The 15,926-nt window shown below is 36.7% G+C and overlaps 1 protein-coding gene and 1 non-coding gene across 2 annotated transcripts in view; both read right to left on the bottom strand.

Annotated features, from left to right (window-relative positions):
• Window positions 1-15,926, bottom strand: part of COL4A5 (collagen type IV alpha 5 chain) — a 258,495-nt gene that overhangs the window by 33,632 nt on the left and 208,937 nt on the right. The window contains exon 36 of the mRNA XM_061179490.1: window positions 15,729-15,868. Within this exon, the coding sequence (XP_061035473.1) occupies window positions 15,729-15,868 (140 nt within the window). The remainder of the gene's footprint in view (window positions 1-15,728; window positions 15,869-15,926) is intronic.
• Window positions 173-383, bottom strand: LOC133082765 (small nucleolar RNA U3). Its single transcript, XR_009698994.1, has one exon. It is a non-coding gene; the product is annotated as a small nucleolar RNA U3 (small nucleolar RNA).

Genomic DNA, 15,926 nt, shown 5'->3' with positions numbered 1-15,926 from the left:
TATTGAAGAGACTGTCCCTTCCCCATTGTATAGTTTTGGCTTCTGTGTTATAAATTAACTGACCATACATGCTTAGGTTTATTTCTGGGATCTCTATTTTGCTCCATTGATCTATGTGTCTGTTTTTGTGTGAATACCATCTTGGTTTTTGTTTTTGTTTTTGTTTTTTTTAACTCTGACAGTGTTCTCTCCCTCTTACTCTCCCAAAGGAAGAGAAGAACAATCATCAGTGGCTAGTGGCAGTTGCAGAAGTAACACCAAGAGCTGACTTCACACTCAGGAGAGAATGCTGCACCTCCGTCTCGTGGTTTTCGGTGCTCTACACGTTCAGAAAAACTTCTCTAGTAACAAACTATACAAATGATCCCTGAAAAGACAGTCTTCATACTTTTTTGATTACTATAGCTTTGAAATATAGTTTGAAATCAGGGAGTGTGATGCCTCCAGCTTTGTCCTTTTTTCTATTGCTTCAGCTATTTGAGGTCTTTTATGGTTCCATACAAATTTTAGGATTGTTTGTTCTATTTTCTGAAAAAATGACACTGGAATTTTATAGGGATTGCACTGAATCTACAGATTGCTTTGGTAGAATGGACATTTTAACAATATTAATTCTTCCAATCCATGAGCATGGAATATCTTTCCTTTTATTTGTGTCTTCTACAATTTCTTTCATCAACGTCTTACAGCTTTCAGTGTGCAAGTCCCTTGGTTAAATTTATTCCTAGATATTTTCTTCTTTTTGATGCAACTGTGAATGGAATGGTTTTCTTAATTTTTCTTTCTGCTAGTTCGTTATTAGTGTATAGAAACACAACACATTTTTTAATATTGATTTGGTATCCTGCAAATTGACTGAATTTGTTTATTAGTCCTAACAGTTTTTTGGTGTGGTCTTTAGGGTTTTTAAAATATATAATGTCATGTCATTTGCAAATAAGTTTTACTTCTTCCCTTCCGATTTGATTGTTTTTTCTTTCTTTTCCTTGCCTAATTGCTTTGGCTAGGACTTCTAATGCTATGTTGAATAAAAGTGACAAGGGTGGGCATCCTTGCTTGTTCTTAATCTTAGAAGAAAAGCTTTCAGCTTTTCACCATTGAGTATGATGCTAGCTGTGGGCTTATCATGTATCGCCTTTATTATGTTGAGGTATGTTCCCTCTATGCCCACTTTGTTGACAGTTTTATCATATGTGGGTATTGAATTTTGTCAAATGCCTTTCTGCATCTATTGTGATGATCATATGATTTTTACCCTTCATTTTGCTAATGTGGTGTATCATATTGTTTGATTTGCAGATGTTAAGCCATCCTTGCACCTCTGGAAAATTCCTCTTGATCATGGTGTATGATCCTTTTAATGTACTGGAGTTTGGTTTGCTAATATTTTATTGAGGATTTTTTCATCTGTGTTTATCAGTGATATTGGCTGTCATTTTCTCTTCCTGTGGTATCCTCGTCTGGTTTTGGTATCAGGGTAATGCTCACCTCATAAAATGAATTTGGAAGTGTTCCTTTCTCTTCTATTTTTTTGGAAGAATTTGAGAAGGCTTGGTATTAATTCTTCTTTAAATGTTTGATAGAACTCACCAATGAAGCTGTCTGGTTCTAGACTTTTATTTTTTGGGAGATTTGATATAACTGAAAATGGAATATATCATCCCTAATGAGTCAAATTTAACATTGTGAAACTACCTAACAAATACAGTAACACTGTAAGACTAAAATGCTTTTTAACAAGCCTGAAACTAGAACTGCTTTCAAGGTCACTGTGTTGTATAACACGCACTCCATGTAGAAATAGGAGTCAAGTTGATACCTTTTTTGCTGTTAAAATCCAAATTGGTTATCTAAGAGTATTTGGATCATAGTCATTCTCTACTATCTCTTAATAACAGAATCTCGCTTCCATTCCATGCTATAACCTAAGACCCAGAATAAAATATCAGGCTGACCTCAATATACAGAATAGAAGACATCAAAGTTGGTGAAAAAGCTAACACTGTTATTGTGTTCCATTGTAAAATTGAAGAAGCACTGCCAGTAGAAAAAAAAAAACAGGACAATGAGTTGAAAATATTTGGTGAGAAAGGGTAAAAACCATACCCTGTTTTATGGCAAGAAGAGTATTGCAATAGTAGTCCAACCAGTTGGAAGTTGTGGTTCCCACATAATTATTAAATTGTTTTACAATTCAATTTATATTTGGAGATTAAAGATACCATGAACCAAGCCATATATAGATTCTTCTTTAGTTAGGAAATATTAACAATAGGGATTTAAAGAGTGGATGCAGAGATACTCTTATTTAACATTTTACTAAATGATATAGGAAAGGGAGTATAAAATAAGATCTTCAAGTTTGCATGCTACTTTCCTCTCCCAGGTAGTGAAATTTCAAGCTAACAGGGACAAATTGATAAATAAAGGCTCAAAGCTGCCTGGGCAGGCCAAAACATGGTACATGGGATTCAATGAGTATGTGTAAGGTGATGAACTTAGAGAAAAGGCGATGAACTTAGAGAAAAATAATATGAACTAAGTTTATAAAATAATGGACCCTATGGTATCCTTTACCACCCAAGGAAGATACTATCCTATAGTAGCTATAAGTCTATTCAGAAAATCTATTCTTTATGATTCAGTCTTGGTAAATTTTGTGTTTTTAGGAAGTTGTCCATTTCAAAGTTATCCAATTTGTTGTTGTACACTTGTTCATAGTACCCTCATAATCCTTTTTATTTCTGTAAAATTGGTGGTGATGCACCCTCTTTCATTTCTAATTTTAGCAATTTGAGTCTTCTCTCTTTTTCTCTTAGCCAACCTAGCTAAAGGTTTTTCAATTTTGTTCATCTTTTCAAAAGAACCAACTCTTGGTTTTATTGATTTTCTCTATTATTTTTAATCTCTACTGTATTTATTGCTGTTTTAATCTTTATTATTTCCTTCCTTCTGCCAGCTTTGGGTTGAGTTTGTTCTTCTTTTTCTAGTTCCTGAAGGTATGAAGGTAAATTGTTGACTTAGGATCTTTCTTCTTTAATGCAAGCATTTACACTGTAAATTTCCCTCTTAGCATTGCTTTTGCTGGATCCTATAAGTTTTGGTATGTTGTGTTTTCTTTTCCACTTGTCTCAAGATATCTTCTAATTTCCCTTGTGTCCTCATCTTTGTCCCACTGGTTGTTAAGAGTATGTTCTTTAATTTCTACATATTTGTGAATTTTCCAGTTTTCCTTTTGCTGTTTACATTCTATTGTAACTGGAAAAGATACTTTGTATGGTTCCAATCTTTTAAAATTTATCAAGACTTATTTTGTGGCCTAACATATGCTCTATTCTGAAGAATGTTTCTTGGGCACTTGAAAAAATAGATACTCTGCTGTTGTGGGTTGGAATGTTCTGTATAGGTCTGTTAGGCCCAATTGACTTTGCCCATTTAAAAATTGGTCTATTTGCTTTCTTATTGAATTATAAGAGTTTTAAAAATATATTCTGGATACCAATCTCTTATATGATATATAATTTGCAAATATTTTCTCCCTTTCTGTGGGTAGTCTTTTCACTTTCTTGATGCTATCATTTGTAGCACAAAATTTTAACGTGGTTCAATTCATTTATTTTTTCTTTGTTTGCTTGTGCTTTTGGTGCCATATCTAAGAAATAATTACCCTAACCCAAGGTCCTGAAGATATATCATGTTTTCTTCTAAGACTTTCTGCTTGTCAATTTCAGCAAAAAAGCTATCTGGGATTATGACAGGGATTGCTCTGAGTCTGTAGTATGATTAGATTTTAAGAAGGATTAATGGAGGTTAGAAATATTATGCCACATTTAAAGAATACAGTCATTAAGTTTAAGAGTTGAAGAAATCTTAGGTACTATCTAGTCCAGCTCTCTCATCTCACAGACAAATATTATGTATAGAGTGCTTTATAATTTACAAAGTGTTTTTTTTAAATCTAATTGAAGCCTCACAATAACTCTGTGCAATAGGTATAATTCTTCTTTCTATTTTACTGACAAAGTAGTGAAGATACAAAAGAATTAAGTAACTTACAAGGTCATGTAGACAGACTCAGGACTCAAAGTTCTGCCTATTGATTCCCTGTCCAGGGTTTTCAGTGTACTATGTTAATTATGCTTTTTGACTAACAAGGACACGCTCTCATAAATTGTGTCACTTGTAAAACAAACTACCATCTGACCTTTTACCACTATCCTTACTTCTTAACAGCTCACTAATTATAGAATTTTTCTTATGCTTGACATCCCCTAATCATACTATCATGTCTTCTGAAACTTTTATTCTACTTTCCTTTACAATATAGGCAGGCACTCCTCATTTTGCATAACAGTATTGGACTATAAAAATGAAAATGCAAGATGAAACCATGTAAAGAGATTTTAAAAATCAATGGGAAAAATATGATCATTCTATGACCTGTAAAGTTTTTCTCAAAATTCTAAAATCCCTCCTCCTGTCAGTTATACATGTATAGAGAGTCAAGTTCATATGTTGATCATTTCAACTTCACTAGCTTTCTTGGCTGCACATCTAAAGTCTCTCAAATGGTGGCAGTGTCAACATTCCTTTGGCTGGCTATTTCATCTCTAACTCCATCTACATTAGATTTAAATTTCATTTCCAGTGTTATCACCTTTCATTTTTTTTTACTACACTTTCATCATTGTTGGTCAATTTTCTCTTTTGATTATCCATTTTTGTTAAATTTCAGTTTGGTTTATCAATGACAGACAGAGGCAACACATCTACATGCTTTGCTGTCAATGCATTATGGGAACAATAGATTCACAGTGATGAATCACTGACAGAATTTGAAAGAGGTGAAATGACTGCTCACTGATCATGATGCGCAGTAGATATTTACATAGTGGTTTAGGGATTGAAGAGCTAATGTATCATGGTAACTTAAACTTGAACCATATTGTTGTGGACTGATGCTATTTAACTAAACTGTGGTAACAAATTTGTGCATATCAGAACTGTACAAAGCAAGGACTGCCTGTGCCTATCAGAACTGAGAGGTAAAATCATATTTTTTAAATATGTCATCATTTTAAGATAAAATAATACCATCTGAAAGAAACAGTAGGATACTTCAAATACATGATTTCCTGGTTTTATCAGCTCTGCAAATGTCCAAATTTAGTGTAGATTTCCTTATTGAAAAATACTTGTAGGATGCATAGAAAAACTAAGAGTTAGCCTCTTGCTTGAAGAGTTGAATATACTGTGGACACTGGCCAGTTGAAACATGGTTTTCTGCTGCCATCCATTATAGTTTCAGAGATGAATTATTATGGTAATTTTGGTTGCACTATATGAATGTTAAAATTCACTCAGTCTAGAAAAAAATATGTATAAACAAATTTAGAAAATTTTTAAAACGTAATTTCAAATCAATGAGTAAAGAATGGAGCTCATAACAAATGGGTTTGGGTTATTTGGATAATTTATTTGGAAAAAAATATATAGTCTCTCACCTCGCAAAACATACAGAAAAAGTCAGATGGGTTAAAGATGTAAACATAAAGAACAAAATCATGCAAACACTGGAATAGAATATATAGGACTCTTTTTATAATCTTAGATATAGAAGTCTTCATAACAATCAGAAAACTATGCTCCTGATCTTTCCTGCCAAATCTGTTTCTCCCCAAATCTTTCCTATCTCAGTATGTAGCAACTCCATTCTTGCAGTTGTTCAGGATAAAAACTTTAGAGTCATCCTTGACATCTCTCTTTCTCTCATATTCCATACACAAATCTTGCTGACTTGACATGGAAAATATCTTAAGATTCTGACAGTTTCTTATCACTTCCACTGCCACCACCCTGATCCAAGCTATCAACATCTCTAGTTTGTATTATAAATAATAATAAAAATAAAATAATAATAATAAAATAGTGTCATAATTGGTCTCACTCTTTTCATCCTTACTCCTCTATGATTTATATCCAAAATGAGAGCTGTGATTTTTTTTAAATTAAAGTATAATCATGTTATTCTTTCCAGTTGTCCCTTATTTCACTTAGGAGTATAAGCCTTACTATGATCTAAAAAGCTCTAGATAATCTATCCTCCATTACCAACCTGATCTCATCTCCTACTGACTTTCACCTCAATACTTGGCTTAATTCACACTAGCCTCGTTTATATTTCTCGAAATGCCAGGGTCTTTGAATGACTAAGCCCCTCATTGCATGAGGCCACTTAAACAATTGTAATCAGAGAAGATTTTCCTTACTACCCTATTTTAAAAAATGTAACATTTCTCAGCAATTCTTATCCCCAAGCCTCACTCTAATTTTGCAATACCTTCTTACAAACTTATTTATTTTGTTTATTTTGTTCACTGACTAGATGTAAACTCCATGCAGGCAGTGAATTTGTTTCACTCATACTCTATCTCCAGCACCTAAAATAGTTCCTGGCACATCATACATACTCAATAGGTATTTTTTGAATGAATGAATGAGTATAACATTCGTTTATGTTAAAATGTTAAACTTCTACTTGATGAAATGTACAGTAAACACTGTAGTAAGACAAACAACTGACTGGGAGAAACTATTTGCAACATATATAATAGACAATGGATGCATCTTCGGTGTTTATAAAGTACTTTTACAAATCAATAAGAAATACATAAGCAAATTCCCTCCTAAAAAATGAGGCAAAGAGTATGAATAGACAATTTGCTGAGGAGATACACATATAAGAAATCTCACTTGGAATCAGGAAAATTCAAATTTAAACAATTATATGCTACTTTTTACCCATTAGACTGACAAAATTAGAAAGACTGATAGTACCTAATACTTGTAAAATGAGGAGAAAATAGAAAATTTCTTACACTGATCAAGGGAGTATCAAGCAGTAGAGCTATTTAATTAGGAAAATTTGCCAGTAACTATCAATATTAAAAAGGAATATACAGGCTTCTGCACACCGTCCCAGAGCTGAGGTGTCGGCACAGTTATTTCCCAGGAGGAACTCTGGTCTGAAGGGCCAGGTGCGAGGCCTCTGCATGCGGCCCCCTATGAGCAAGGGAAACCAGACTAAGCAACAAGGGAAAAAAAGTTAGACACTCCACGAGAAAATGAGGAAAAGCAGCAATTAGAGGAAGACCTTCAAGATGGCAGAAGAGTAAGACGTGGAGATCACCTTCCTCCCCACAAGTACATCAGAAATCCATCTACACGTGGAACAACTCCTACAGAACACCTACTGAACGCTGGCAGAAGAAACTCCCCCACGTACCTGGGTAGGGCAAAAGAAAAAAGGAAAAACAGAGACAAAAGAATAGGGACGAGACCTGCACCTCGGGGAGGGAGCTGTGAAGGAGGAAAAGTTTCCACACACTAGGAAGCCCCTTCACTGGCGGAGATGGGGGGTGGTGGGGGGAAGCTTTGGAGCCACGGAGGAGAGCGCAGCAACAGGGGTGTGGAGGGCAAAGCGGAGAGATTCCCGCACAGAGGCTCGGCGCCGAGCAGCACTCACCAGCCCGAGAGGCTTGTCTGCTCACCTGCTGGGGCGGGCGGGGGCTGGGAGCTGAGGCTCCGGCTTCGGAGGTCAGATCCCAGGGAGAGGACTGGGGTTGGCTGCATGAAGACAGCCTGAAGGGAGCTAGTGAGCCACAACTGGCCGGGAGGGAGTCAGGGAAAAAGTCTGGACCTGCCTAAGAGGCAAGAGACCATTGTTTTGGGGTGCGCGAGGAGAGGGGATTCACAGCACCGCCTAAACGAGCTCCAGAGACGGGCGCGAGACGCGGCTATCAGCGCGGACCCCAGAGACGGGCATGAGACTCTAGGGCTGCTACTGCAGCCACCAAGAATCCTGTGTGCAAGCACAGGTCACTGTCCACACCTCCCCTCCCGGGAGCCTGTGCAGCCTGCCACTGCCAGGGTCCCGTGATCCAGGGATAACTTCCCCGGGAGAATGCACGGTGGGCCTCAGGCTGCTGCAACGTCACACCGGCCTCTGCCGCCACAGGTTCGCCCCGCATTCCGTACCCCTCCCTCCCCCCTCGGGCTGAGTGAGCCACAGCCCCCGAATCAGCTGCTCCTTTAACCCCGTCCTGTCTGAGCAAAGAACAGACGCCCTCAGGTGACCTACATGCAGAGGCGGGGCCAAATCCAAAGCTGAACCCCAGGAGCTGTGCGAACAAAGAAGAGAAAGGGAAATTTCTCCATGTAGCCTCAGGAGCAGCAGATTAAATCTCCACAATCAACTTGATGCACCCTGCATCTGTGGAATACCTGAATAGACAATGAATCATCCCAAAATTGAGGCGGTGGACTTTGGGAGCAATGATATATATATATTTTTCCTTTTTCTCTTTTTGTGAGTGTGTATGTGTATGCTTCTTTACATGATGTTGTCTGTAGAGCTTTGCTTTTACCATTTGTCCTAGGGTTCTGCCTGTCTGGTTTTTTTTGTTTTGTTTTGTTTTGTTACTTTTTAATTGTTTTTATTTTTAATAATTATTTTTTATTTTAATAACGTTATTTTATTTTATTTTTTCTTTCTTTTTTTCTTTTTTTCTCCCTTTTCTTCTGAGCTGTGTGGCCAACAGGGTCTTGGTGCTCCGGCTGGGTGTCAGGCCTGTGGCTCTGAGGTGGGAGAGCCGAGTTCAGGACATTGGTCCACCAGACACCTCCTGGCTCCACGTAATGTCAAACGGCGAAAGCTCTCCCAGAGATCTCCATCTCAACACTAAGACCCAGGTACACTCAACGACCAGAAAGCTACAGTGCTGGACACCCTATGCCAAACAACTAGCAAGACAGGAACACAACCCCACCTATTAGCAGAGATGCTGCTTAAAATCATAATAAGGTCACAGACACCCCAAAACACACCACCAGACGTGGACCTGCCCACCGGAAAGACAAGATCCAGCCTCATCCACCAGAACACAGGCACTAGTCCCCTCCACCAGGAAGCCTACACAGCCCACTGAACCAACCTTAGCCACTGGGGGCAGACACCAAAAACAATGGGAACTACTAACCTTCAGCCTGTGAAAAGGAGACCCCAAACACAGTAAGTTAAGTAAAATGAGAAGACAGAGAAACACACAGCAGATGAAGAAGCAAGGTAAAAACCCACCAGACCAAACAAATGAAGAGGAAATAGGCAGTCTACCTGAAAAACAATTCAGAGTAATGACAGTAAGGATGATCTAAAATTGTGGAAATAGAATGGAGAAAATACAAGAAACGTTTAACAAGGACCTAGAAGAACTAAAGAGCAAACAAACAATGATGAACAACACAATAAATGAAATTAAAATTTCTCTACAAGGAATCAACAGCAGAATAACTGAGGCAGAAGAACGGATAAGTGACCTGGAAGATAAAATAGTGGAAATAACTACCGCAGAACAGAATAAAGAAACAAGAATGAAAAGAATTACGGACGGTCTTAGAGACCTCTGGGACAACATTAAAGGCACCAACATTCGAATTATAGGGGTCCCAGAAGAAGAAGAGAAAAAAAAAAGGTGACTGAGAAAATATTTGAAGAGATTATAGTTCAAAACTTCCCTAATATGGGAAAGGAAATAGTCAGTCAAGTCCAGGAAGTGCAGAGAGTCCCATACAGGATAAATCCAAGGAGAAACATGCCAAGACACATATTAATCAAACTATCAAAAATTAAATAAAAAGAAAAAATATTAAAAGCAGCGAGGGAAAAGCAACAAATAACATACAAGGGAATCCCCATAAGGTTAACAGCTGAACTTTCAGCAGAAACTCTGCAAGCCAGAAGGGAGTGGCAGGACATATTTAAAGTGATGAAAGGGAAAAACCAACAACCAAGATTACTCTACCCAGCCAGGATCTCATGCAGATTCGACAGAGAAATTAAAATCTTTACAGACAAGTAAAAGCTAAGAGAATTCAGCACCACCAAACCAGCTCTACAACAAATTCTAAAGGAACTTCCTTAGGCAGGAAACACAAGAGAAAGAAAAGACCTACAATAACAAAACCAAAACAACTAAGAAAATGGTAATAGGAACATATATATTGTTAATTACCTTAAATGTAAATGGATTAAATGCTCCAAACAAAACACACAGACTGGCTGAATGGATACAAAAACAAGACCTGTATATATGCTGTCTACAAGAGACCCACTTCAGACTTACGGACACATACAGACTGAAAGTGAGGGGATGGAAAAAGATATTCCATGCAAACGGAAATCAAAAGAAAGCTGGAGTAGCAATTCTCATATCAGACGAAAAAATAGTCTTTAAAATAAAGACTATTACAAGAGACAAAGAAGGACACTACATAATGATCAAGGGATCAATCCATGAAGAAGATATAACAATTGTAAATATTTATGCACCCAACATAGGAGCACCTCAATATATAAGGCAAATGCTAACAGCCATAAAAGGGGAAATCGACAGTAACACAATCATAGTAGGGAACTTTAACACCCCACTTTCACCAATGGACAGACCATCCAACATGAAAATAAATAAGGAAACACAAGCTTTAAATGATACATTAAAGAAGATGGACTTAATTGATATTTATAGGACATTCCATCCAAAAACAACGGAATACACTTTCTTCTCAAGTGCTCATGGAACATTCTCCAGAATAGGTCATATCTTGGGTCACAAATCAAGCCTTGGTAAATTTAAGAAAATTGAAATCATATCAAGTATCTTTTCCAACCACAATGCTATGAGACAAGATATCAATTACAGAAAAAAATCTGTTAAAAATACAAACACATGGAGGCTAAACAATACACTACTAAATAACCAAGAGATCACTGAAGAAATCAAACAGGAAATAAAAAAATACCTAGAAACAAATGTCAATGAAAACACGATGACCCAAAACCTACGGGATACAGCAAAAGCCGTTCTAAGAGGGAAGTTTATAGCAATACAATCCCACCTCAAGAAACAAGAAAAATCTCAAATAAAAAACCTAATCTTACACCTAAAGCAATTAGAGAAAGAAGAACAAAAAAACCCCAAAGTTAGCAGAAGGAAAGAAATCATAAAGATAAGAGCAGAAATAAGTGAAAAAGAAATGAAGGAAACAATAGCAAAGATCAATAAAACTAAAAGCTGGTTCTTTGAGAAGATAAGCAAAATTGATAAACCATTAGCCAGACTCATGACGAAAAAAAGGGAGAAGACTCAAATTAATAGAATTAGAAATGAAAAAGGAGAAGTAACAACTGACACTGCAGAAATACAAACGATCATGAGAGATTACTACAAGCAACTATATGCCAATAAAATGGACAACCTGGAAGAAATGGACAAATTCTTAGAAAAGCACAACCTTCCGAGACTGAATCAGGGAGAAATAGAAAATATAAACAGACCAATCACAAGCACTGAAATTGAGACTGTGATTAAAAATCTCCCAACCAAGAAAAGCCCAGGACCAGATGGCTTCACAGGCGAATTCTATCAAACATTTAGAGAAGAGCTAACAGCTATCCTTCTCAAACTCTTCCAAAATACAGCAGAGGGAGAAACACTCCCAAACTCATTCTACAAGGCCACCATCACCCTGACACCAAAACCAGACCAAGATGTCACAAAGAAAGAAAACTACAGGCCAATATCACTGATGAACATAGATGCAAAATCCTCAACAAAATACTAGCAAAGAGAATCCAACAGTACATTAAAAGGATCATACACCATGATGAAGTGGGGTTTATCCCAGGAAGGCAAGGATATACAATGGAGAAAAAACAGCCTCTTCAATAGTGGTGCTGGGAAAACTTGACAGCTACATGTAAAAGAATGAAATTAGAACACTACCTAACACCATACACAAAAATAAACTCAAAATGGATTAAAGACCTAAATGTAAGGCCAGACACTACAAAAGTCTTAGAGGAAAACATAGGCAGAACCCTCTATGACATAAATCACAGCAAGATCCTTTTTGACCCACCTCCTCGAGAAATGGAAATAAAAACAAAAATAAAGAAATGGGACCTAATGAAACTTAAAAGCTTTTGCACAGGAAGGAAAACATAAAGAAGACGAAAAGAGAACCCTCAGAATGGGAGAAAATATTTGCAAATGAAGCAACTGACAAAGGATTAATCTCCAAAATTTATAAGCAGCTCATGCAGCTCAATATCAAAAAACAAACAACCCAATCCAAAAATGGGCAGAAGACCTAAATAGACATTTCTCCAAAGAAGATATACAGATTGCCAACAAACACATGAAAGGATGCTCAACATCACTAATCTTTAGAGAAATGCAAATCAAAACGACAATGAGGCATCAACTCACACCAGTTAGAATGGCCATCATCAAAAACTCTACAAACAATAAATGCTGGAGAGGGTGTGGAGAAAAGGGAACACTCTTGCACTGTTGGTGGGAATGTAAATTGATACAGCCACTAGGGAGAACGGTATGGAGGTTCCTCAAAAAACTAAAAATAGAACTACCATATGACCCAGCAATCCCACTACTGGGCATATACCCTGAGAAAACCATAATTCAAAAAGAGTCATGTACCACAATGTTCATTGCAGCTCTATTTACAATAGCCTGGACATGGAAGCAACCTAAGTGCCCAACGACAGATGAATGGATAAAGAAGATGTGGCACATATATACAATGGAATATTACTCAGCCATAAAAAGAAACGAAATTGAGTTATTTGTAGTGAGGTGGATGGACCTAGAGTCTGTCATACAGAGTGAAGTAAGTCAGAAAGAGAAAACAAGTACTGTATGCTAACGCATATATATGGAATCTAAAAAAAAAAAAAAAAAGGTTCTGAAGAACCTAGGAGCAGGACAGGAATAAAGACGCAGACGTAGAGAATGGACTTGAGGACATGGGGAGGGGGAAGGGTAAGCTGGGACGAAGTGAGAGAGTGGCATGGACTTATATATACTACCAAAGATAAAATAGATAGCTAGTGGGAAGTAGCCGCATAGCATAGGGAGATCAGCTTGGTGCTTTGTGACCACCTAGAGGGGTGGGATAGGGAGGGTGGGAGGGAGATACAAGAGGGAGGAGATATGGGGATATATGTATATGTATAGCTGATTCACTTTGTTATAAAGCAGAAACTAACACACCATTGTAAAGCAATTATACTCCAATAAAGATGTTAAAAAACAAAAAGGCATATATATGCTGGATTCCAGCAAATCTACTCAGAATTTATTCTATGGCAATATTTACCAAATAATCTTAAGATATTTATGTAAGATATGGATAAGAATTTCAGTGCAACATATGTTTGTAATCATGAAAATATAGAAACAACTTCAGTACTAATAACAGGTTAAATTATTTATGGTTTACCTAAACAGAAAATACTATATAATTATGAAAAAGAATGAGGTGTATATTTATAGGCTGATAAAGAAAGTATGCTAAGTTCTACTAAACTACGACCACTAGGTCCAGAGCAGATATATGGTATTGAATATGATTTCTTGCATATAAATAAAAATATAACTTCCATTAGAAGATGCCGCATCATTCCATGCATCAATAACTGAGGGAAAAATGCTTCTAATTATAATTGTAAGGTGTTTCCCATTGTAAGATGCACCTCAATATCAGAGATTTTGAATTGTACAAAACTGAGTCTTAAAATTGATGAAATACCTATCATATATACATACATATATATGCATAAAAAGCTTTTTCTGGACAAATACATGAGGAACTACTAAACGTGGTTACCTTGGGGAAGAACTATGGATTTGGAGTATGTAAATGTGTGGAAAGAAGAGTTCTCATTTTACATCATTTCATACTGGTTGATTTTATTTTTATTGATTTATAACATTATACATAAAAGTTTCATGTGTACAACATTATATTTCTATTTCTGTATACACTATGGTGTGCTGGTTGATTTTTAAAATCAATCTAATTTGTTACTATTAATATAAAAACTTAAAAAGACAAAAATTGAAATGCACTTATCTTTTGACCCAGCAATTTCACTTTTAAGAATCTCTACAGTATAAATAATTGTACATGTGTCCACAGATATGTGTAAGAATGTTCATTATGATATGAATTGCAACAGAAGTAGGATATCATGCAGCCATTAACAATGATGTACACTGACGAAGAAAACTGATTAAGATATACTGAAAGAAGAAATATTAAAAGACATAAGTGATAAGGTAACATACAGAATAGTGTGTATTCTATGACTCTACATATGCACAAAGTGTAGAAAAACCAAAATTCTGTGTGTATGTGTATATATGTGTGTGCGTGTGTGTGTATGTATGTATGTGTGTGTGTGTGTGTGTGTGTGTGTGTGTATAGAGAGAGAGAAAGAGAAAGAGAAAGAGAAAGAGAATATGTTGCAAGGGATTCAAATTTACACACCAACTATTAATAGTGGATTCTATGGGGAAGGGAATGGAATAAAGAAGACATGTTATAAAGGAGATTTTCACTTTTACCCTTGATATGTCTGTATTGTTATTTTTAGTAAAATATGTATTCATGTATTACTGATAAAATTTAAATAGAAAAAATTAAGATTCATCTCAATAAACTTTATACTGTTAATCCACAATTAATATGCAGAAATTTCTCTTGATTACTTCTTAAAATAAGTTGATTGACTGGGCAATCAAAATATAGTCTTTTTGGGGACTTCCCTGGTGGTCCAGTGGTAAAGAATCCACCTTACAATGCAGGGGACACGGGTTCGATCCCTGGTTGGGGAACTAAGATCCCACATGCCGTGGGGCAACTAAGCCCATGTGCCACAACTACAGAGCTTGCGTGCCTCAATGAGAGAGGCTGCGTGCCACAAACTACAGAGCTCATGCACCCTGGAGCCCGCGCACCACAACTAGAGAGAAGCCTGTGCGCCCCAACGAAGAGCCAGCGCGCCGCAACAAATAAAAGATCCCGCATGCCACAACTAAGACCCGATGCAGCCAAAACAAGAAAGAAAATAAATATTTTTAAAAATATAGTCTTTTTGCATACTATTAAAAAGAAATTATCTTTAAAATGTTATTCAATAAATTCTTATCTCAGTGGGAACTTTCACTAATTTCATGGAAGTTGAGTAACACAATTCCTTTTCTAATACTCTCAGGTTTTGTGTTGTAACTGAATGATTAAACATCGTTATAAGACAAACAATTCACTGGGAGAAAATACTTGCAACATATATATTCGACAATGGATACCTCTCTGCTAGTTATACAATACTTCTGCAAATCAATAGCAATTATTACCTTTTTACATGGAATTAAGCAGTTCTCAAACATTTGTGAGTCCAGTGATTCTTAAACAAGTTCTAGATTTGACTGCTTGAGAAATACCACCAAAGTTTTCACATTGACTAGGGACAGAGAGAGATACATAAAACTGTTTTCGGAGAACCACCTCAGATATGCAGTTAAGAATACTACTGCACCTTCATTAATTTTATAAGTTACTTTGCTTATAAGCCTCTTCAAATTAGTTAATAATAATATTAGGACAAAGACCAACAGCTCCATCACTAAAAAGGAAAAAAAAAAACCCAAAACTAGGCAGAAATATGCTTTTGGGTTACTGAAACATACTCAAAGAGGAAGACAGAGGGAAAATAAATCAAAAAGATTTCCCCCCCTTTTTTTTGGACTGGCTGCAAACCTAAAATATATCTCCTTACAATATAGGAGAAAAGAGTGTAGGATTACCTTTGGGCCAGGAAGACCTGGAAGACCAATGCCTGAAATACCAGGATCACCTTTTTCTCCTTTCTGTCCAGGCAATCCCGGGGATCCAGGTTGTCCAGGAACTCCAGGAGGTCCAGGAGACCCTTTTGCACCCTGGGGGCCTGTTAGAAACATGTAATATGCAATCTTTTACAAAATATTGTTTGTGGGATATATATG

Source organism: Eubalaena glacialis, chromosome X (assembly GCF_028564815.1).
Source record: "Eubalaena glacialis isolate mEubGla1 chromosome X, mEubGla1.1.hap2.+ XY, whole genome shotgun sequence".
NCBI lineage: Eukaryota > Metazoa > Chordata > Mammalia > Artiodactyla > Balaenidae > Eubalaena > Eubalaena glacialis.
Note: the sequence above shows the minus strand (reverse complement) of the source record. Positions and strands in the feature narration are given on the sequence as shown.